The 24689-nt window shown below is 45.9% G+C and overlaps 1 protein-coding gene across 2 annotated transcripts; it reads left to right on the plus strand.

The window, feature by feature from the left end:
• Window positions 1–20009: 20009 nt before the first annotated feature.
• LOC108930942 (Krueppel-like factor 4) lies at window positions 20010–23945 on the plus strand. Of its 2 annotated transcripts, none has more exons than XM_018746442.2 (4): window positions 20010–20447; window positions 21345–22089; window positions 22170–22334; window positions 23190–23945. In XM_018746442.2, exons 1-4 carry the CDS (start codon window positions 20439–20441, stop codon window positions 23363–23365), a joined length of 1095 nt encoding a protein of 364 aa, XP_018601958.1. In that variant the 5' UTR covers window positions 20010–20438; the 3' UTR covers window positions 23366–23945. The 2 variants fall into 2 exon arrangements, with proteins under 2 accessions (XP_018601958.1, XP_018601957.1); XM_018746441.2 differs by lacking the exon at window positions 20010–20447 and adding an exon at window positions 20456–20674.
• The last annotated feature ends 744 nt before the right edge of the window (window positions 23946–24689 follow it).

The raw sequence follows: 24689 nt of genomic DNA on the forward strand, positions 1-24689 counted from the left end.
ACGTCTGTCAGGGGAAATCGAAGATTGCCAAAAGGGTCTGTACTTCCATGCAGTCATTTCCATGCAGCCAGTGTTCTTTCCGTTAAATATCAGGGAATGGTTTACATTAAGGCACTTAGCAGTGGTGGAGAAACCCACATTTGATCAATAAAGCGAGGCAGGGCGCCAAACCGAGTCATTACCCTCGTATTAATTTTGGCACCACTGCTGGCCACATTATGATCAGAGTGGTTTCTAAAGATGTGTTTACCAAACAACAGGCTCCACTCGAGTTTAGTGGTTTGAGGCCTCCACAGTGACGTCGGCGCCATGGCAACTTAGTTTATATAGGCACTTTGTGAGGTCATATTCTGGAACTTTCTGTGAAGGCTGATCAGTCCATGTTACAACAAAGCATGACCCTTGAAAGTATGCAAAGTTGGCTGTAGTCTGAACAATGTCTGAACAACTTAAACTTAATGCAGTGTTGCATATTTTCCTAGCATGTACTACTCTCAGAAAACACATACATTCTGGAAATACTATCTTATATGTTTTAGCAGGAAAATTATACTTCATGTTGCAAATCTAGAAGCATAAGTGACCAATAAGTGACATAAGTGACATAAGAAAGACAAGTTGAAGTACTTTGTTTTGACACAAATATAGCATATTGTATCTTTTATTCCTGAATTATGCATTTTCTTTGTCTTTGTTTTTCCAATTAAGGGGGTGTGGTGGCGCAGTGGGTTGGACCACAGTCCTGCTCTCCGGTGGGTCTGGGGTTTGAGTCCCGCTTGGGGTGCCTTGCGATGGACTGGTGTCCCGTCCTGGGTGTGTCCCCTCCCCCTCCAGCCTTGCTCCCTGAGTTGCCGGGTTGGGCTCCGGTTCCCCGTGACCCTGTATGGGACAAGCGGTTCTGAAAGTGTGTGTGTGTGTGTGTGTGTGTGTGTGTGTGTGTGTGTGTGTGTGTGTGCATTTAAATAATGTTTTGATAGCATCATTCACATTCTGATAAATTTTTAGTCACAAGACCATAATGCAAAATGGATCTTCTTCACATCTGTGCCTTTATTGTCAGAGGTGTTTCTTGAACAAGTACATGTATGCCATGTTCCATGTCCGGATGAGAAAGGATGGCCCCAAGTGCAGGGCGAACAGGAAGTTTACTAGGGAAATCCAAAAGTCATAGTCTCAGACAGGCAAGGGTCACCGTGGGGCTAACGTCGTTCAAGGGGATGATCCAGGAAGCAAAGTCAAGAGGAAGACGAGGGGCCGGTACACAGGAAAGCCAACCAGGTAGGAGGGTACAGGGATCGGGGAACAAGGACTAGGGAACACAGGGCGAGGAGCGAGGGCAAGGAACGATGAACAAGGAGCAGGGAGTAGTAGAGCAAGTGTCTCATGGTAAGCTTGGGCGCAAGGTGAACAAGGTTCCGCGTCAGACTTGGTTTCGCCGTTGCCTTTTATGCTCCCGCCCTGACTGGTTCCCAGGTGCAGCTCGTTGTGCCGGTAGCGCTGGCGTGGCAATGTATTTTAGGGTTCAGCCACACTGCCCAACAACAAAGAAGTGAAGAGGTGGAGCAATGCTGAGACAATTTCCTTCCAGGAACAATCGAATAACCTAAGAGAATAACCAAATAACTAATAATCTAATAACCAAGGAGAAGAGCAACATAGCTATGGACAGTGTAACCATTGGGAACACCAGAGGTTTAGCAAAACAACAAGTTGCTGTATTGGAATTATAAGTAACAGAAATAAACATTAGCAAAGAGCAACAGCACAACACTCAAACACAAAAAAGCACCTCACACACACACACACACACACACAAACGTACACAAAAATCTTAGCAGTCACATGTTTTTGCTCTGTATGGGCTTCAACTCTCTTATGGAAAGTGAAGCTTTCTGAGTTGTGCTCATCATAGTCAGATCTGCGTAACATTTGTCTCATTTGTGTTGTGTCTAAACGCTGATGTGATGTCTTGCCAAGTATAACAATTATATTGTAACACACAACACCATTTGCCCAGCTCTTGGTCCATACTGTAGAGGAACCTCTCCTCTGAACAACTGCATATTCCTCCTATCTGGTCTCCAGCCTCCATCTTCAAACCTGTCCAGGTGATTTAGAAAGCCACTGTGTGCAACATTTGTCTCCCCTTCTTATATAATTTCTAAATCAAGTTCAAAGATCTGACTGAAACCAAGAAACGAGTCAAGTAAACAGCACCATGTAATCACCAAGCCTTGACTCAAACCTCCACCAAGATCCCCATGCTTCTCCACCTCAGGTTGTTTATTGGTTCACTAAGGGTACAAAATCAATTGCATGTCCATTTTCAGCACTGGCCACACTGAAGAGGAATGAGCTTCCATCTGAAACCTTCACAGCCTCCAAGGGAACTCAAAACCCTTTTTTAAAAAAATCATCTGAATTGCTTGGCAGCACCATAAATACATATAATGTATATCCTTAATTAAATTTATATGACATTGACAAAAAGTACCAATATAATAAGGGTACAGTAAAAAATCTAAACTTTGATGATTATATGTACATTTTTAATATGTACTTAAAATGTCAAAATGTGTCTTTTCACAAAACTCTTTGGTGTTCAGTGCACTCTTTTATCCTTCAAACTGCTTTGGAGAAAAAAGCATCAGAAATGGGGGAACATCTGCAGAATGAATTAAGTGCAAACGTGAATGTAAAAGTACTGTAACACACCAATGATGTTACTGTCACATGTCTTTCACCGCTGTATCCTTTTCACTCCCTGCATCTTGCCACTATGTTCACATGCGGCACTCAGTACATCAGCGTCACTTTTCGTCCAAAGTATGACATCAGCCGCATGGCCAAAGCAGTGTTTTTAGAGAGAAGGATGAGCTTTGACCAACACCAATACTCAAGCCCCCTAAGAATAACTTTGGTCTGGATCCAGAGGAGACGTGACTAAAACTCAGAATCATGCCCAGGGCGTTCTTCGCTTTGTCATCACACATTGTTCCACTCCATAGATGTCATGACTCATTAGAGTCTCCCAGTGCCTTCAGACAAAGCATGGCTCAGCATCGGTGATACTATATTAAACAGATGTAGACACATGGAGAAACCCACATGAACACTGCAAGAACATGCAAACTCCATACACAGAGCTGGATTAGGACCCACACCCAAATGGGATGGCGAGGCACCAGCGCTGCCCACTGTGCCGCCATGACATCCTTCAGCCAAACATTCAAAGTGATCTGCTTTAGTGTACATACAACCATGCTGAGTAGGCTCAGTTGTAATATCCTGAGTTATTTAAATGTTTGGATAAAAGTGTCAGTTGAGCCAATAGATAGGAATTATTTCTCAAGATAAAACTTGTGAAGTTAATAATATAGGAACTATGTGCTGTCTAATGAGAGATCTACCACCCTGGGTCGAATCCCTGTCAAAATACAAGAAATCACAGAGATGACACAAGAAATGTATGAATCAAACATAGCTGGGGTCAATAAAACTGCTCTATAAAGGCTTTTGTAAAATGGATAATAAACAGAGTTATAATGTTCCTACATCTGTTTTCATTTAACTGGAAACTGAAGCCCAGCTTCTCCCATTAGAGAACCACTTTGCCCCACACCATCACCATTTAACTGGTGGAGATTTACTAGCGGCAGCTCTCAGAGGTGCACTCACGATAACAAGGCCTGGCGGAAGGAGTCACGGAGCTGAGCAATGTTCCTGTTTGGCCCAGACTGCCTTTTCAGAAAGAAGGCTAACTCCACCATTCCAAGCATCCTCACCATTTGCTGCAGTGTCTCTTTCACTGCATAATAAACACGGGATAAAATGGAATTGTCGAAAAGCTAATAAGTTAGCTTAAGTTAGTTTGAATTGATGATGAAACGTTTGCAGTCCAAATGCCAAGCTCACAAGCTCAACAAACACCTGAACATCTAAAGCTAATAACTTCTTTTTTTCTGTGGTACAGAAAACGTGAATGTATTATTCATGCGTTGTCAAACAATTAAGAACTGTAAAATTTTGAGATGATCAGCTAAACGGTCGCAAGTCCTACAACACTGGTGTAGCCACACGGAGCTCTTACTTGTAAATGGATCAAGCAAAATTATAGGCTTAACAATAATACTTACGGTTTTCTTGAAATAGAACTATTTTTTAAATAGCTATTTTCTAGTTTTCTGCAAGTTTATTACACAGCGTGGAGTTACCCATTCCTCTAAACAGAATGTTTGCAGACATCCATGAAATGAGGCAACTTGCAGTATGTCACATGGTCCTCCTTACTGTGTTCATTTCTGCTGTAACACATCCAGCCCCCAGAAATGAGTCAGGAACACAGTAAAACTCAGCTGGATCCACATCCATCCAGGCAATCTTGTGTTTTTGTACTTATTCTGGCTAATATCCCCAAAAAAAAGCACAAGGCACATGCTTGCCATAGACTTCTGAGACAAACCTCTGCGATATGCAGCCATACCACAGAGAGCCAGTACCAACAATCACCAAACACCCACAGGCTGACATCATTTTCTATGCTTGTTATCCTTAATGGATTCTGCTACATGCAGCATGCATTCACCTGACAGTGAGTTATGACCACATTTATTAAGGAGGATTACAAAAATCATGACACAGTTATATCATGGGAACCTTTACAACACACAAAGGACAAAATGCTGCAACACTGCCCAGGTCAGCTTGTTCAAATTAGGGAAAATATGTCATTCTCCCACTCAAAAGCATACACCATGGGCTGTTCCTATGGTCATGCAGATGTGCTGACGCCCAAAGTATAACTGTGATGCCAGAGTGATGTAATATCTATTGACACGCCCCCCTGATTACATCATTGCCTCCCGACACTCAGACAGGCTCGGTCTGTCCGGAAGAGGGTATTTATCCCTTTCAGGATAGTGATGAGCGCAAAAATACAGTTCAGTTCCTTGTCAGCCCTGAACTATTAGGCAACTTGGTCAGCTGGGAATGTAGTGGTTAGCGCTGCTGCTTTCGGACCCAGAGGTTGCTGGTTTGAATCTCATCTCCACCTACAGTACCCTTGAGCAAGGCACTTACCCTAAATTGCTTCAATAAAATTGATCAGGTGTAGGGAATGTTAAAAAAATTTAAGTACCTGAAGATTGTAAGTCACTTTGGAGAAAAGGGTCAGATAAATATAAATGGAGGAAAGTATGTGCTCTCGCTTTCATTACTAGGCCTGGAAGTGACACAGCAGAGACCAAACTCACCACAATGTGTCAGAGTAGCCTGTCTGATGAGGTCATGAGCAAATTTCTGGTCTAATCTTCAGGATGGGTCTTGCTTTCATGAACTACTTTGTTAAAATTCATATGCTGTGTAAAAGGATTAACTTTGAAACAAAGAGTTCATGTCTGAAAAAATTGTATGTAAGCCAATGAAAATTAATGGAAAAAATAAATGCATGTACACACGCACATACACAGAGAGGACAAGCAAGAGGAAGGAAAGAAGAGGGAGGTCTCACATCATGGAAGTTTTCAAGCTGGCAAAAGTACTGATAATTGTGATAGCTTAGTGGATGTGTGCATGAGGTACTATGAGTATTTTAAGCTTTAATTCTGTGAAGGGCAAAATATATTGGAGGGAATTTATGTTTAACAAATTAGAGAGTGAAAAAACAAACATTGTTACCCCAGATCCAGTTGTGCAGTTAAAGTAATTTAAAACATGCTCCTTGCATGATGAGAAACGACGCTACGAGCGTCACAAGTTGGCCACCTACACCTTGAAGGTCTTGGTTGTAAACCAGGAAGGTGTTGCTTGCAAACATCTGCTACTCTTTTATTTGCCTATAATATGGTGCTGCCTGCAGCATCAGCGACTCCCAGTTCCCCAGCATAATACTGTATGGTAAAAATTTGCTGCATAGCATGGTGCCTTTGATTATATTGCATGTGGTACATAAACGAACGCATGTACATTTCAGTCTTTTTTAGTGTTTTGTACAATTACTACTGTTTAGAATGTTCAGTTAACAGTAAATTATTAATAAGGATAAAGTAAATTAACATATGGTCTCAATTTTAAGGTGAAAAATTGCTCTGTTTTAGTATTGTCAGTGAGCTTGGTTAGTTTACATTACATTTACATTTATTCATTTAGCAGATGCTTTTCTCCAAAGCACAGTACATCTCACAGAAAATATCATTTTTGCATTACCAGTTTACTTCCGAAATAACATAAATACAAATATTTCCTCATTAAATGCTCTTTTGTATTCATCTGTCTGATCTGACTTTGCTGTCAGAGCAACTTCACAGCAAAGGAAAGTAGGGGACACATATGGCACACTCTTTGTTCCCTGTGCATTATAAAGGGTCCAGTCTCGATTGTTTTCTGATTCCTTCCAACAATGTAAGGATTTACTAGGTGTTAAGTATTTCTCTTTTGCTGCTCCTGGCTGTGTGTCTGTGTGTGTGAGCCTCCCAATTGAGATTCCCCACTTCACTGTTGCTGCTTCTCCCTTTAAATGAAATTAATCGTGGAGACACATATACTTTTTATCTGGTGGTGCCAAAATGATTTGTTGCTTGACTGAATGCCAGTTAAAAATAATGTTTGTCCTGTAATGCTAAAATGTAGTCCAGATGGACTTTCTCTCTGGAAATTCAGCCTTGGAGTGAACTGATATTGTGGTGGATGTTGATTTCTGACAACGGCGGGATTGGACTGCTGAACCAACACTAAAGCATTTACAGGAATTTGACAGCTGGCCCCTCTCCATCGGAATGCTGGTCCCAAAGCGTGCTATTTTCCAATTAGACATCGTCTGCAGTCCAATTAAGAGGGACTGACAAAAAGTATCCTTCATTTGCCTCTTATATTTACTTATTTAGCAGATAGTTTTCTCCAAAGTAACTTCCAGTGAACTCACACACACACACCTTATTCACCAAGGTGACTTACACTGCTAGATATACTACTTACAATGGGTCACTCATCCACACATCAGTGGAACACACTCTCTCTCTCACTCGCACACTATGGGGGAACCTGAACAGTATGTCTTTGGACTGTGGGAGGAAACCCACACAGACACAGGGAGAACATGCAAACTCTACACAGACTGAGTGGGGATCAAATCCAGATCCTCTCACCCCATCTAGGTGCTGTGAGACCATAGCACTACTCGCTGTGCCACCATGCTACCTTTGACCTGAACTCAGTTTCAAAACAAGACAGATGTAGTCCGCTTTTACACTTCTTTCCAGTAGCAGAACTTGTGCTGTAATGTTGGAGTTGGCTTTCAACCTACTGCTGGAACTTAACAGTAAATATTCTGTTGTTCAACATCTGCATTTCAGGAACGCTTTGAACTAAGTATTCCATTGTTGGGGTATTAACCTCCTGGCCTAGGGTATATGTCAATTGTCCTGCCGCCAGAACCAAATAATGTCAGACTGGTAAAAGTGGTAGTTTTTTTAGTATGGAAAAGCCTTAAGAGCTGTGCTGTAGACATTTGACTGTTGAATATACACCATACTTGAGAATAATACCACTGCACATTGCTGGAAGGTGGATCACAACATATCATAATACATTATTGGAATAAACTCACTGTTGAGAACAGAAACAAATAATAACAATAAATGTTTAAATGCTTTTTATATACTGTATGGATTTGCTGAGTTTCTGCATTCATCAACATCTGAGGCTTGTAAATGTTAATAATTACAACTGAGAAAACTGGGTTTACACAACCATATCCAATGTTTGGTAAGTAACAGAAGTCCCTTCTTCTCTTCATCATGCCCACTTCAGGGTGACACCTCCACCAACAAACTACAGTAAACGGCAGCATTGCAATGCCATTTCTCCTCTTTTTGCAGTTATATCATTGCCACTGCACTTTGGGAGCCTCTGGCAGTAAGTCATGAAAGTGGTCCAACAACAAAATCAGGCAACAGAAAAACCCATGTGTGAAAGATTTCGAGTGATCACCTTCTGTTGATCACAAATGTTTCTCCATCATGGGGATGAGAGATGCCTTCTTACAATTCCATCTTGAGATATACTGTACGTGATTTGGAACTCACTATATTGGGTGTATCAGGGGGTGCGGTGGCGCAGTGGGTTGGACCGCAGTCCTGCTCTCCGGTGGGTCTGGGGTTCGAGTCTCGCTTGGGGTGCCTTGCGACGGACTGGCGTCCCGTCCTGGGTGTGTCCCCTGCCCCTCCAGCCTTACGCCCTGTGTTACCGGGTAGGCTCCGGTTCCCCCGTGACCCTGTATGGGACAAGCGGTTCTGAAAATGTGTGTGTGTGTGTGTATATTGGGTGTGTTTTGGGTGTGAACATGTTTGCATGTGTGTTTCAGTGATTTAGGTATAGATATAGGCGTGTGCAGGTACGTGGTTATTCGTGTATGTGTGTGGCTGGGTGGTGTTCCATTGCAGTTACAGGTGTTAAACAGCTCATATAATAGCATACTGTTTGTTTGGTTGGTTTATATTGAAAAACAGGCACCAGTAGCTTGGTTAAGGACATATCCCCTTAATAGTACTCATCCCTGAGTTGGCATTGTAAAATTCTGGGCTTTGTAAGGGGCGGCTAAAAACAATTTCCTGTAATAAGAAACAGAACAAAAAAATAGAACAACTGTTCTCATTAAATGGGTTTGAAGGGTTTGCTGTTATTAAGCTTTGGGGTTATTCAAAAATATACTCTTACTGGACACTTTAATAGGTATCATCAGGTGGGATTCTCTTTTGCCTCCATAACAAACTGCTAGACACATTTTATATGGTTCCTGGGCCATTGAGTTTCAAACAGCTTTAGTAATTTTTTTGGGCCGTACCTTCACTCTGCTAACACTGCAGATCATCTCAAATTTGCCTTGTTGGTTGAAGAGGTGGGGACTGTGCAGGACATTGAAATAAAGGCACTGTCATGCTTGTGGGACCATCCTGAAATTATGTATATTTTATGAGAGGGTGTGATGGAGGGCAGCTAGTATCATTGTGATTAGAGCTGCTGCCTTTGGACCCAAAGATTGTAGGTTCAAATCCCAGGTTCAGTACACTTAAGTAAGGTTCTTACTCTAAAAGTGTTTTAGTAAAAACTACCCAGCTGTACAAGTGGATAAATAGTTGCATGTTCCTTAAAATTCCAAGCTGATTTGGAAAAAATTGCCAGATGAATGTGAAGGACACTCAATTTTACTAAAAATGTTATGTGTGCCGAGAAAACATTCCACACACCATTACAACACCACCGGTCTGTATGATAATCTCTCAATGGATTCATTCTTTATACAGCAATATCTGACCCTGTTATCACAATGTTGCAAGAAAATCGAGATTTTATAGACCACGCAAAATATTTTCACTGATCAGTCACCCAGTTTTGAGATCATGCGCCCAAAGTAGCCTCATCTCGTCATTCTTAGCTGACAGGAGTGGAATCCAATGTGGTTTCCTGTTGCTGTAGCCCATCCGCTTCAAAGTACAAGTTGCACATTCTCAGTAGCCTTTGTGTACACCACTCCACTGTCCATGCACTTGAGGCCTTTCTGTGAGCTTTAACAACTTTGGCCATTCTCCAATGACACCTCTCATTATAAGGTGTTTGTGGCCACAGAAGTGCTGCTGAGTGGATTATCTTTCTTTATTGCACCATTCTCTATAAACTGTAGACACTGTAGAGTGAAAGATTCCCTGGAGTATGGATACTTCTGAGATGGTGTAACTACTGCACCTGGTAACAACAATCATGCCATGTTGAAAGTCACTTAGATCACATCTTGTCTGTTCTAACTTTTATTCAAACAGTAACTGGACAGCTTTACCCTGTCTGAATGTTTTATACACTGAATCACCACCACATGACTTACCAACTGCTGGGGGTAAATTGCATGTGTAAATGACTAGGTGTACCTAATATAATGGGTGGTAAGAATATTTTTGTAGTGGCCACACACTACTCTTGAGCAAGATGCAAGCAATCCAGACTTGGATGGGATGGGAAAAACACCAACATAATGTTGGTAAAATCACTGGCTTTTAACATAAAATTAATTCATAAAAATAAGTGTGCTAGAAAGATTACATGCAAACAATGAATATAAGATGCAAACTGATTCCAGACTGGCATAGTGAAACCAGAAGTGACTAAATCACCGGTTTTCATTCAAAGATACCAACTTGCAAGAGATCACATGTTGAAAATAAATTCTTAATCATTGCTCAATGATGATCTCATGAAAAAGGCAGATGAGCGAACAGAAGGCAGATTCCATCATAGCAATCTGGAATCATGAGTGCACTCATTAACATGATAATGGTTCTCTTTATAATTAAAAACCAAACGTGAAAATTATTTCTCAATTAAATCAGGACTCGGCTTTCTCAGACAAATATTGTAGACAATATTTAGATAGACAATATTTATCTCCATGAAATGATCAAATTAGTCTCTGCCTTTTTGCATATAGTCCTGGAACCTAAAACCTTTTTTTTGGTTGTTGCTTTCCAAGCGTTTACTGTTCTCCACTAAACAATCAGGCATTTTCTAGCTGAATGGCCTAAAAAGAGAATATTTCTCTTACTATATCAATCACAAACATTAGGATAAACACAGAAATTATTTTGCATGAAGCAAAGTTTTTTTTAAGTCCAAAGGTATAGCGTTTTGAATAAAATTGGCTCACTTCTTCCTGGCAAAAGAGCCATAAGCATTTGGCTCCGAACAGTCCTACAGTCCCCAGGCTAAACGGTTCATATTCCATTAAAACAGACCCCAGGAAGTCACCGTCACTGCCTGTTCCACCAGCCAAAAGCACTGCTGTCTCCCACAGGACCACCGAAAGTACGTCAACAGATCAACAAGTGGTCAAGCTGCTCCGGAATCATTACAAGATTACACAAAGTGATCATTAAAAATAACAGTATGTCCACAGCTCTAGTTAATCAAAATGCCACAACATCTGTATGAAGAATGTTCCATGTTCCCCAAATTATGTCTTAAACTATTTCCTAATAATTCCTTTATGTCCATATGTTTCGGTGAACATCTCTAATCTGTTTTCTCGATTTGTTGTCTAAAACTGTCTAAAGGGCCTGAAATAAACAGCAGCGTGTTGATCTACTTCAACTGGTCACAGTAAATGTCCTGAATTCATACACCACAAATCACTCCTGTTATTATGCAGTATTCTGAGTGTCATGCTGTAGGACCTGTTTCTGTAAAATGTGTGCGAACGGGCAACTGGAGAGCATCGTGAGAATTAGTCAGAGTTCATGAGGAGAGTTAACTCAGTGTGCACAGTACAGAATGAATCGAGGATTACCTGACCTCCTGTCCTGTTCTTAACAGGATTAGTTTGGTGCGTTGGTGGTAGGTGGTCACGTGCGGGTACCATGCTCATGAGCATGCTCGCAGTTTGCAGCTCAGAGATAAAGCAACAGAGGACTTCCAGAGCTCTTTGTGAGGACCGTTTGCATCAAAACAAAGCCGTCAATACATAGTAGTGTAAAAAAGTTTGTGAGCACTTTTGAATTATCCTGACTTTTCTATAAACGGTGCTAAAAATCTTCAACATGAGATTATGAAATCTTGTGTGTGTTTCTCAAGACCTTATTTCTGTATTTCTGTATTTCTGTAAGTTAGATGAAGATCGTGAATCGCCACCTTATCGTGGTGGAGGGGTTTGAGTGCCTGAATGAGTCCAGGAGCTATGTTGTCTGGGGCTATATGCCCCTGGTAGGGTCTCCCATGGCAGACAGGTCCTGGATGACAGACGAGACAAAGCGCGGTTCAAAAACCCCTTATGAAGAAAAAATCAAGGCTTTCGTTTACCCCGCCCGGTATGGGGTCACCGGGGCCCCACCCTGGAGCCAGGCCTGGGGGGGGGGGGCTCGCATGCGAGCGCCTGGTGGCCAGGTCTATGCCCACGGGGCCTGGCCGGGCTCAGCCCGAAGCCATGACGTGGAGCCGCTCTTCAGTGGGCTCACCACCTGCCGGAGAAACCGTAAGGGGCCGGTGCATTGTGATTTGGGCGGTGGTCGGGGCCGAGTGCCCAGCCGACCCAAACCTCGGGCGCCAACTCTGGTTTTTGGGACTTGGAATGTCACCTCACTGGCGGGGAAGGAGCCTGAGCTGGTGCGGGAAGTTGAGAGATACCGTCTAGATATAGTTGGGCTCACTTCCACTCACAGCTTGGGTTCTGGAACCACTCTTCTCGATCAAGGGTGGACTCTCCACTATTCTGGCGTAGCCCAAGATGAGAGGCAGCGGGCGGGTGTGGGCTTATTAATAGCCCCCCAGTTCAGCTGTCATGTGTTGGAGTCTACCCCGGTGAATGAGAGGGTCATCTCCCTGCACCTTCGGGTCAGGGAACAGTCTCTCACTGTCGTTTGTGCTTATGCGCCTAGCGGCAGTGTAGAGTACCCGGCCTTCTTGGAGTCCCTGGGGGGCGTGCTGGAAAGCGCTCCCACTGGGGACTCTGTCGTTCTACTGGGGGACTTGAACGCCCACGTGGGCAGCGACAGTGACACCTGGAGGGGCGTGATTGGGAGGAACGGCCTCCCTGATCTGAACCCGAGCGGTGAGTTGTTATTGGATTTCTGTGCTAGTCACGGTTTGTCCATAACGAACACCATGTTCATGCATAAGGGTGTCCATCAGTGCACTTGGCACCAGGACACCCTAGGTCGGAGGTCGATGATCGACTTTGTAGTCGTTTCTTCTGACCTTCGGCCATATGTCTTGGACACTCGGGTGAAGAGAGGGGCTGAGCTGTCAACTGATCACCACCTGGTGGTGAGTTGGATTCGATGGAGGGGGAAAAAGCTGGACAGACCTGGCAGGCCCAAACGCATAGTGAGGGTCTGTTGGGAACGTTTGGCGGAGGCCCCTGTCAGAGAGGTCTTCAACTCCCACCTCCGACAGAGCTTCAACCAGGTCCCGAGGGAGGTGGGGGACATTGAGTCTGAATGGACTATGTTCCACGCCTCCATCGTCGGGGCAGCGATTCGGAGCTGCGGCCATAAGGTCTCCGGTGCCTGTCGTGGCGGCAATCCCGGAACACGGTGGTGGACACCGGAGGTAAGGGATGCCGTCAAGCTGAAGAAGGAGTTCTATCGGGCCTGGCTGGCTCATGGGACTCCTGAAGCAACTGACGGGTACCGACGGGCCAAACAGAGTGCGGCTCTGGCAGTCGCCGCGGCAAAAACTCGGGCTTGGGAGGAGTTCGGTGAGGCCATGGAGGAAGACTTTCGGTCGGCCTCAAGAGATTCTGGCAAACCGTCCGGCGACTCAGAGGGGGGAAGCGGTGTTCCACAAACACTGTTTACAGTGGAAGTGGTGCGCTGCTGACCTCAGCTGAGGATGTCCTCGGGCGGTGGAAGGAGTACTTTGAGGATCTCCTCAATCCCTCCGACACGCCTTCCGTAGAGGAAACTGAGGCCGGGGACTCGGAGGGGGACTCGTCCATTACCCTGGCTGAAGTTGCTGAGGTAGTCAAAAAACTCCTCGGTGGCAAGGCTCCGGGGGTGGATGAGATCCGCCCCGAGTTTCTCAAGTCTCTGGATGTTGTGGGGCTGTCTTGGCTGACACGCCTCTACAGCATCGCGTGGAGTTCGGGAACGGTGCCTCTGGACTGGCAGACCAGGGTGGTGGTCCCTCTTTTTAAGAAGGGGGACCGGAGGTTGTGTTCCAACTACAGGGGGATCACACTCCTTAGCCTCCCTGGGAAAGTCTATGCCAGGGTACTGGAAAGGAGAATCCGACCGATAGTCGAACCTCGGATTCAGGAGGAGCAATGCAGTTTTCGCCCTGGCCGTGGAACACTGGACCAGCTCTATACCCTCACTAGGGTGCTGGAGGGTTCGTGGGAGTTTGCCCAACCAGTCCATATGTGTTTTGTGGACCTGGAGAAGGCATTCGACCGTGTCCCTCGTGGCATCCTATGGGGGGTACTTTGGGATTATGGGGTTCGGGGCTCGTTGCTACGGGCTGTTCGTTCCCTGTATGACCGGAGCAGGAGCTTGGTTCGCATTGCCGGCAGTAAGTCAGACCTGTTCCCGGTGCATGTTGGACTCCGCCAGGGCTGCCCTTTGTCACCGATTCTGTTCATTATCTTCATGGACAGAATTTCTAGGCGCAGCCACGGAACGGAGGGTGTCTGTTTTGGTGGCCGCGAGATCTCGTCTCTGCTTTTTGTGGACGATGTGGTCCTGTTGGCTTCATCGAATCAAGACTTACAGCGTGCACTGGAGAGGTTTGCAGCCGAGTGCGAAGCGGCGGGGATGAGAATCAGCACCTCCAAATCCAAGGCCATGGTTCTCAGTCGGAAAAAGGTGGATTGCCCCCTCTGGGTAAGGGGGAGTTGCTCCCTCAAGTGGAGGAGTTTAAGTATCTCGGGGTCTTGTTCACGAGTGAGGGAAAAATGGAGCGGCAGGTTGACAGACAGATCGGTGCGGCGTCCGCAGTAATGCGGTCATTGTACCGGTCTGTTGTGGTAAAGAGGGAGCTGAGTCATAAGGCGAAGCTCTCAATTTATCGGTCGATCTACGTTCCTACCCTCACCTATGGTCATGAACTCTGGATCATGACCGAAAGAATGAGATCGCGGATACAAGCGGCAGAAATGAGTTTCCTCCGCAGAGTGGCTGGGCGCACCCTTAGGGATAGGTTGAGGAGCTCAGTCACCCGGGAGGAGCTCGGAGTAGAGCCGCTGCTCCTCCGCATCGAGAGGAGCCAGTTGAGGTGGCTCGGGCATCTGTTCCGGATGCCTCCTGGACGCCTCCCTGGTGAGGTGTTCCGGGCTTGTCCCACTGGGAGGAGGCCTCGGGGCAGACCCAGGACACGTTGGAGAGACTATGTCTCCCGGCTGGCCTGGGAATGCCTTGGGGGTCCCCCAGAGGAACTGGAGGAGGTGTGCGGGGAGAGGGAAGTCTGGAGGACTCTGCTCGGACTGCTGCCCCCGCGACCCGGCCCCGGATAAAAGCGGAGGAAGATGGATGGATGGATGGATGGAGATGAAGATCGGTTTTTAGGTGCCATTCACACAGAAATCCAGGTTACTCACGGGGATTCACAAACTTTTCCTCACATATGTAAGTCTTGTCACTACTGGGTCAACAATCTAACCAGTCCAGGCAAAGCAAGCAATTGGCTGCTTTAGTTTGGCCTCTTATACTTGGAGTAAATTCATTAAAGGCACTGCTGTATCCTTGTTCTATGTGAATCCAAGAGCTTTCATTTTGGGTGTGACTCACGTTTCCACAAGTTGCCTGAGATATCAGATGAGGGTGTAATGCAAGAATTCATGAGGCTGAGAGGATTTGAAATTTACTGTTACAGCTTCCTGTGACGGACTAGCATCCAATCCAAGGTGCACTTCTCCTAGCATAGGGCTGACTCCATAATAAGTCCCGCCCCACCACGACCCTGGCATGGAAAAGCATTTAACAGCAGTGAAAGACTCAGTGTTACAGCTTTAATTTCAGGCTTTAAATTCACATTTTAATTTCAGTCTGATTGTTAAAGTATCATTTAACCCCCCCATCCCTCCAAGGTGAGCAGATGCCTCATCCATATGCGGTTTCCTCAGGCAGTTGCACCAAACTTACGATATGTGTAAAGATAAATGAAAATGTACATTTAACACATTAGAATCATAATGATGATGACAATATTACCCCATAATGAATTCCTCTGAAATGATAAAACCACTTAATAAAGCTAGTATGTAATAATAAAAAAGGACTGTTCTGTTTGAGGAGGATTAATGAGAAAGTTGGTTTCTGGGAAACGATCCACTGTGGAGTTCTTCAGAAACAACCCAAAGCAAGGAGTCATTTGAAGCTGTAATCGTCCAGTAAATCTCAGAGTGCCCTGAGAGTCCTGCTGGGGATTTGCACTCTGGAACCAGAAAGGAATGATGAAAACTTACACTATAACACAGTAAAGGTACAGCTGTGGTAACTGATTTTTTATGACTGAGCACAAGGAAAAATGAGAAATTCAAGAAGTAGTTTTTTTGTTTAGATTCATAGCAGTTCACACTTGCTTTTTTAATTTATCTGTTTATTTCAGTCTTAGCTAATTAGGTGTGACTGAGCTTTTTGTTGTATAAGCATATCAGATCATGTGCAGCCAAATGCATTATTTTTAAACCAGCAATACTTATACTGGGGAAAAGATAATGGCCTGGGTGTTGGTGCTAATTCAATATGCTTTCTTAATTTAATCATTTTAAAAATGTTAATAGTCCACAAGTTACACAAATTTGGTTTAACAAAAGCTGAAGTCCTTGAAAAACCCAATTTGTCCAACATGATTTGACTGTGCAATTTATTAGTAAAATATTCGGCCAAGGCTATTTATTTATTATTTATCTCCCCGGAAAAAAGTGCTCACCCACACAGCGGGCAGTCAGAACTAGTTTTCAGAAATATTGATCAGGAGACATTAGGTCAGGTGATTAAATTTATGCCTTGAGGAAAAGAGGTTACATTAAACATGATTCCGATATTTTAATGAGAAAAAAAAAAATTCAGTGTTCACAATGAAGATAAAATGAGTTCCTTAAGCCACTCTGAACATGCTGTGGCTTCCCTCAGATAAACAGAACTTGTTAAATCTTGAAAGTATGCTGTTACTGTGTTTTCACAAGACTGGCTTCATATGAGCCTAAAGCCTACAATGTTTCACGGCTACACAACCTAGCATCTTTTGTTCTTTGCAGTGCAGAATTAATGTACGATTAAGAAGCAGAAGACAGGCCTTCCTTTGAACGGCGGCGCCATAAAGCCGTAATCGCTGCTGCTCAAAAGGTACCAGACAAAGGCACTTTTCTCAGTTTTACTTATTCGTGTTGATGCAGGGAGAGTAAGTGAGGAGTCATCGCGTCTTTCTCTACAAAAAAAAAGGTGAGCCTCTGAAAGGAGTCGGTATTTCCCTGGACGGGCTCCACGGGCGGGACAGTAATCGCCTTGCATACTTTATAGAGGGTTCTAATCCGGGCTGGGTTGCTGACATCATGCCTCTCCACTGTCGGCCCATGTGTCGTACCCTGCGCTCATTTCCTCCTCCATCCGCAGACACCGGACCCTGTGGCCGGCGCTGTTTGTTTTGCTCCGATCGTCCAAGTTGTTGATTAAAAACAGCCCGCCTTGTCTGGGGCCAAGACGCCTCTGCCAAGAGGGGGGTTACACTTGGACAGAGGTCAGACATGGCTCCCCCTACCCAATGCCTGCTGGATCTCTGGCTCAGCTGCACCATGTGACCAGGAAGCATGGCCGCTGTCCACTTCCCCTCCCAGCTGAAGGGAAACATTGTCGTTAAAAGTGGGACGGCTTTCCTCCGCACCGCGTCACAAGTTAAAAATAACTCGCATACTTAAAGCAGCTGCGGAATCCCACAGCAGACAGAGGCCAGTCCTGCCGGCGGCTCTGCTGGAGCTCCCTCTCCACTGCCGAACGCTGACGTTGCTGGGATCAGCGTGACGCAAACGCTGGAGCCAGGAAGCCCGTGGCTCTGGATGCCTGGCCTTGGCTTGGCTCCACTCGGGCGGGAGGGGGCTCTAAATGCTTCCAGTCCTTCATAACAGAGCACATCTTCAATGCATTCTCATTCCAGGGCTTTTTAAACCACACCAGTGCTGCATCCAAAACCTGGAGGGGAAAAAATGGTGGACATACAGTAAAAAATGTGCAGTGAAAACAAAGACAATCAAGCATGAGGAATTATGCATCTTCACATAATTTATTCATCAAAACACATTTACACACACACACACACACACACTTACACTTATTCATTTAGTAAACGATTTTCTCCAAAGTGATGTACATCTCAGAGGATACAATTAGTGCATTATATTAAGAGAAAGAGACATAGTTACAGACATGTGATTCTTGAGTACAGTTAGTTTGTTTCGTTCCACCAACTGCACCAATGTTCATCACACGAGTAGCTGCATAAAACTCAGAACAGACGATTCCTGATCACCCTACAATTTTTTTTTTTAAAGGTACACAAACATTGACATACAATACAGGAGTAGCGGCTGCATAAAGGCTTATCTGGGTATAATCATAAAGCTATGGTGCATGAACATTTACACAATACACGAGTTTAAGACCTCATAGGCAAAGTGAGTCTGGAAGAGGTGAGTTTTTAGACCCTTTTTAAATGTGGACAGAGTTCCAGCAGTTCTGAGTGAGAGGGGGAGATTGTTCCACCACAACGGTTCCAGAACCGAGAACCTCCGTAGTTTACCTTTTGTGTGCGGGACCACCAAGCAGGCAGATGTGGAAGAGCGAAGGGGTCTGCTTGGGGTGTAGCGGTTTATCAAGTCTTGTAAATAGTTGGGAGCAGTTCTATTGAAGCATTTGTAGGCAATAACCAGGGTCTTGAATTTGATCCGGGCAGCTATGGGAAGCCAGTGCAGAGAAACGAGTAGGAGAGATACATGCGAACGCTTTGGCAAGTCAAACACAACTCGGGCAGCAGCGCTCTGTATCAGAGGTCTGATGGCACTAGCAGGAATGCCAGACAGGAGAAAGTTGCAGTAGTCCAGACGGGATGTCACAATGGTCTGGACAAGTAGTTGGGCAGAGTCAATTGTGAGGTAACGACGGATCCTGCGGATGTTATGCAGGATGTATCTGCAGGTCTGGGTTGTAGCTTCGATGTCCTGAGAGAAAGATAGATTTGAGTCAATCATCACTCCCAGCCTCTTAGCCAAGGAGGTAGGCAAAATAGGTGAGTTGTCCAGTGTGATCAAGAGATCATGACAAGAAGACAGGCCAGCTGGGAGGTGCAGGATCTCTGTTTTGGAGAGGTTGAGTTGGAGGTGGTGATCGGACATCCATGCAGAGATGTCCGACAGGCAGGCAGCGATTAATACAAAGAAACTACAAAGTTACTGAACTTATTGAAAATACAGATATATATCATACTACCAGAGGTAACTCAAAAACATTATTCTGGTCCATGACCTGTGGTTTGGTGTGCAGGGTCTATCTTTGTGTTTAAGAGACTCATCTTGGTTGTAGTTCTGCTCCACCCATTTCAGCATTCTCCAGAGCTTTATTTCCCACTGCAATGCAAAGATGTGTGTAACATTCTGAGCAGAAAAAAAAAAAAAACAATTAAGCAATTTTATTAAATAATTGGCAGGTTGGTTAGTGCTAGACCGCAAAAGACAGGCAGCGGCGGCCAAGGAACACCTCTTGTTGCCTACAGACTCTGATGCCTGTCCAGGGAAGAGTACTGTCACCGCTGGACTGCAGCAAAAATATTAGCCATAGTATTGAGAGGAGTTGTTGAGCAGAGCTGGGTGGGACCCATTATGCATTAGGTTCCAACACTACTACACCTACTCACACTTGTGCTTCACACCACAGTCTACCACAGTTTACGGCACTGGCAGGGTACTTCTACCTGACTGTTCGCGGACTTTCACTTTCTAATAACACTGCAGAACCGTCCACTGTGTCTTTCCTTTTCATAACTCTATCTTAAGTAGGCTGGCTGGTGGTGTAGTGGTTAGAACTGCTGCCTTAGGAGCCAAAGGATGCAGGTTTGAAGCCCACCACCCCCAGCTGTAGTGAGGATTAAAATTACCGAGATGTACTAGGGGCAAAAACTTCCACATACTTGAGTCTGACACTTTTAAGTCGCCTTAGTTGGAGAAAATCGCCGGCTAAATGAGTAAGTGTGTGCCACACATCCCCTGTGCCTAAACAGCAAGCCTCTATTAATTCCAGTTCGGTTCACGTCCAATTCCACGTGCTCCGAAGGAAAGGCAATCCCGCCGATTCCCGTTCTTTCACCGTGAAAGTGATCGAGAGAGACCCCATCCGCGCGGTACAAAGGGCCCCTCTGTTGCCATCGCGTTGTTTGGACACAAACAGTAACCGTTGACGTCATTGGGCCGTCCGGGGACCTGACGTCACTCTGCCCGCCCTCCGCAGCGAGCGGCCTGTTTTTACGGCCGCTGTTGCCGTGGAGACCAAGAAGGCGTGTCTAGACGGCGATTTAAGGAATAAGGGCTTTCCCTTCTCGCGCGTCTCGACCCGACCCGTCCTGTCCTGTCCTGTCACCGCGCTCTCTCCATGGCTGCGGCGCAGACGCCGTGTGAAGGGAATCCCTCTGGCCGCCCGCCGCTTGCCTCCGCCCCGCTCATTGAGCATCCTCGCCCTCGGTCCGGCGCCGCGCTCCCGCTTCCCTCCGCTCCATGTGCGGCTTCCGCAGACACGGCGCGGCCGTAGCAGCGAGGGCGACCCCGCCCGACGAGAGACGACACCGGGGGACACCGGGAACACCGCTCTCTCCGCCAGCAGCGCCAGCGGCCCCCAGCCCGCGTGCATTTCCCTTCTGAGCGGCTTGCGCTCTTAACCAACCAAGAACCGAGAAAAGACACGCAAACAAAAGCGCTCGTGTTCATGGACGAGGTGTGTTGTTCGTGTGCTCTCGCGCGCGCTAGCTCACGTTAGCCGTCCTTTCTCTGGTGGCCCGGAGCACCTGGGCTGGGCGCGCGCTCTCGACCGCGTTTGGACCGTAGCTTTGCGCTGGGGCTCGAATGGCGCTCAGCGGAGTGCTTCTGCCCCCCGTTCGTCCCTTTGCTAACGGCGCCCGTGTGGAGGATAACGCGATGGGCACAGGAACAGTAGTTAACTCGGTAAGGACGTGCAGGCGACTTGCTAACCCTGAGCAAGCCTCGCCCGAGTGAGTGTAAAGTGGTGTGTGCTCTCTTCTCTTGTCACTGGAACCTTGAGCCGAGCACGAGCCGGGGCGTGGACCGCGTCCCTCCGTCTTTTACCTGGCTGCTCTCGCCTCGAGTGTTTCTGCAGGTCCGTGTGGGACACACTGTACACGGCTCATGTCTTAGGGCTCATATTCCTTTCTCTACAACAGCATGATTTAAAAATGAAAACTTTTGTAAATTAAAAAAGGGGGGGGCGGGAAAAAAAGCCGAAAACTACAGCTTGAATTGAACTGTTCTACAGGCTGTGGACAATTTTATTTCTTAGGGAGTGAACGATCAGAATTATTATTAATAACCATTTGCACATTTTGCAGTGTACATAATTGTTGCTTTGCTAGCACATAATGACAGTTTACATGTGCACAGTACCCATTTCAGCCAAAGGAATCTGCACTTAACCCTGTCATCATGGTAAAGTCTAACCCTTTTAATTCATGTGCCCACCATTGTTTCTGCTTCAGCTCTAGGTACTGAATAATACTGGAAAGGAGGTAAAAAATAGTTTAGTAAATGGTTTTATTTTCTGTGATGTGATGGCGTGACGGTGAGGTTCGTAACACTCTGCTCGGGGTTCTTCTCCCAGGGATGGAAGGAAGAGCTGTCCCATCTGAGAAGACCCTTTGTGGCCCCCGGCGGTGGCCTTGCCAACCAAGACCCCTCAGCTCCGGTTGCCAAGGAGGAACCTGAGGACCTGGAGCTGCTGGACTACGACTTCATCCTGTCCAACACCATGCAGCAGCACCAGCAGCAGGATGGCCCGCCCTGTCCTCCACGGAATGCAGCCCCTTCTCCAAGTTCCTACACGTACCACCTACCATCCCCTCAGGCCACGGCCAGCGACATCCCCTTCGGTATCCCGGACATCGATGATGTGTCCCCCTCTGGTGGCTTTGTAGCTGAGCTCATGAGGCCGGACCTTGACCCGGCCTACCTGCACCCCACCAACCTGCACGGGAAGTTTGTGGTGAAAACCACCATGGACTTGGCCGACTACAGTCACAGCATTAGTGTCAGTGGGGGTAGCATGGCATCAGACCCCACCATGCCCTTCGCCTCCCGGCGAATCAAGCAGGAGAACCACAGCACTTGCACAGTCACCCGGCCAGCGGATGTTCACGCGACTTGCCCTGGGGGGAGCCACAGACCTGCACTTGAACCTCACACCTTCTCCCCGGGGCCACCGCTGCCCCCTAAGGGGGCACTGAGCAGAGAACAGCGAGCCACCCCTCAGGCCACAGGCTGCCCACCACTACCCCCTCCCCCAGGCTACCCAGCCCAGCCACCCAGCTACCCAGCTTTCCAGCAGCAGACGACCATGCAGTACCAAGGTGAGTGATTGTTTTGAGAGCACCTGAGGAATGCTGAGATGTTCCAAGACAATGCTCACCCTATCCTCTTTACCTCCTAGAAATTGCATCTCCTGGAGGCAGCCTGGCGGAGGAGCCCAAAACTAAAAGGGGTCGGCGCTCTTGGCCAAGGAAGAGGATAGCCACCCACACGTGTGACTACGCTGGCTGTGGAAAGACCTATACCAAGAGCTCCCACCTGAAGGCCCACCAGAGAACACATACAGGTGAGGAGACTTGAAAATTACTTGCAAAGAAGGGTGTGTTGGATTAAAAGGAAGAGGAAAAATGTAAACAGTCCCATTTAGTTCGAAATCCCCAAGTCACTTTCAGTCAGTGAAAATGTATTACATGACTCTTATACCATTTAAGTTATTTATGAGCTGTATGAGCTCTTATTTCTCATTATTGCAGTTTTCTTTTAATACACTATATGATAATGCTTCTTTAAGCACACAGGCAAGTTTAGTTCTGAGGAAGCTCTATTGTACATGTAGAATACAAACATTGATGTGACATTTTTCTCCAAAGCAACTTACTACATTAAGCTGCTTACCATTATTTACCCTGGTAATTTTACTGAGCAATTTAGGGTCAGTACATTGCTCAGGATGGGGGGTGCGGTGGCGCAGTGGGTTGGTCCGGGTCCTGCTCTTTGGTGGGTCTGGGATTCGAGTCCCGCTTGGGATTCCTTGCGACGTCCTGGCGTCCCGTCCTGGGTGTGTCCCCTCCCCCTCACGCCCTGTGTGCCGGGTTAGGCTCTGGTTCCCCATGCCCCCTGTGGGGCGAGTGGTTTGGACGGACGGACATTGCTCAGGGGTACTACAGCTGGAGGTGGGATTCAAACCTACTTCCTTTGGGTCCAAAGGCAGTGGATCTAACCACTGCACAACCAGCTGTCCCTTATAGACATGTGCGTTGTTGCACATGGTCCTTCGAACACAAGATTGATGTTCCGTGCTACTAGGTGGTAAAACCGCATGACCTGTAGTCTTTATTAAATCTGGAGTGAAATAGGTTGTAAATACCTTTTTTTTTTTTTTAAAAATTCCCCTCCCCCCCCATTGCTGGCTGTTGTGAAGGAGAGAAGCCTTACCACTGCGACTGGGAGGGTTGTGGCTGGAGATTCGCCCGGTCGGATGAGCTGACGCGCCACTACAGGAAGCACACTGGCCATCGGCCTTTCCAATGCCAGAAATGCGACCGGGCCTTCTCACGGTCGGACCACCTGGCCCTCCACATGAAGCGACACCTATGAGGCGAGGTGCTGTCGGGGAGAGGTTGGGGGGGGGAGCATAGCAGACTGGCAAACACTTTGACTACACGCCCACACGCTGCCTTTGAACAATCCCCGTGCCGCGGTGGTGCCCGTGGAGTCCGAGAGGCACTCACGTCCGAAGGATTAACATACCGTCTTCCACAGAGCTGAGAGTCACTGGACCACCTCTCGGTTGTCAGCCATCGCATTTCTTTTATGTGAATATCTGAAGAACTGGAATTTGTATTTTTATTGACAAATCTTGGAAGACCAAGTGCCAAAGTATGACAGGAAAAGCGTGGAAAGCAGGGGACAGGAAACGGAAAGAAGCTCCCGGATGACCCGAAGAGAAGGGGCCTTCCACCAGCCACATTCCATTTGCCTTTTCCTACAACGCACTGTTCAACATCTTGTATGAGACATCTATTTTTATAATGTTCATTATTTTTTTACAAACATTTTTATATCAGGTACAGAAGTAACTTAAAGTTTATCCAGTAGTCTTTGGTGGCATAAACGTATTTAAATGTTCAAAGGGGAAAAAAAAGGAAACTCATTTTTCAGTTTTTTTTTTTTTTTTTTTTTTTTTTTTTAATAGCTCTGCATGGTTTATTTGAAACCTTCCACATGAGTTTCTGCATGCCAATGTCAGTCTCCACTTCATTGTGACTGTAAAGTGCAATAAACTTTATTTACTCACGATATGAAGCACTTACCAAAAAAGTTGAACATTTTTTAAGCAGACAAATTATATAATATAATGCTGAGCTGAACTTTAGATTTGTACATTTTAAAATAAATACATTTGTTTATCTGGTAATTTTGTGTTCTTTGAAAATGTTGCAAAAGCTGTCTGCACATTTACATTACTTTACTGGCAGATACATTTTTACTTCCCCCCCTCAATTTTAATGATTAGAACCAAACTTTTGCTAGTATGCAGATGCTGAATTTGACTCAGATAATTAAACACACTGCTGCTTGTATGGTCAAATATGCTTCATATTAGTGGATCCCAAGTCAACAACTGTAATTGGACTGATTTACTATGTATGGCCCTAGAATGCATATGCTTGTCACTGAACTGTACACCTGACTTCATGTTTTCTGGAATTAATAAAATGATGATATGAAGCTATTAAACTTTCAGATCATTTTCTCTTTGCCCCTTTGGCACAAATCCATGACTTTCCCAGCCCCTGAAGAACAATGCTGTGAAAGCCTTCATTCACAGGCGCTCATAAACTTGAGTGCAGTAAGATCAGCGCACCACTACTAAGATTTCAGAATTTGTGGGCAATCATTTCATTAAATAATCATTTAC

Source organism: Scleropages formosus, chromosome 1 (assembly GCF_900964775.1).
Source record: "Scleropages formosus chromosome 1, fSclFor1.1, whole genome shotgun sequence".
Classification (NCBI taxonomy): domain Eukaryota; kingdom Metazoa; phylum Chordata; class Actinopteri; order Osteoglossiformes; family Osteoglossidae; genus Scleropages; species Scleropages formosus.

Excerpts from the sequence above, each read along its gene's own strand:
- LOC108930942 (XM_018746441.2), top strand. The coding sequence starts at position 20,576 with ATGGCGCTCAGCGGAGTGCTTCTGCCCCCCGTTCGTCCCTTTGCTAAC. Across the intron at positions 22,090-22,169 it reads GACGACCATGCAGTACCAAG|AAATTGCATCTCCTGGAGGC; the intron begins GTGAGTGATTGT and ends TTTACCTCCTAG. Across the intron at positions 22,335-23,189 it reads CCACCAGAGAACACATACAG|GAGAGAAGCCTTACCACTGC; the intron begins GTGAGGAGACTT and ends GCTGTTGTGAAG.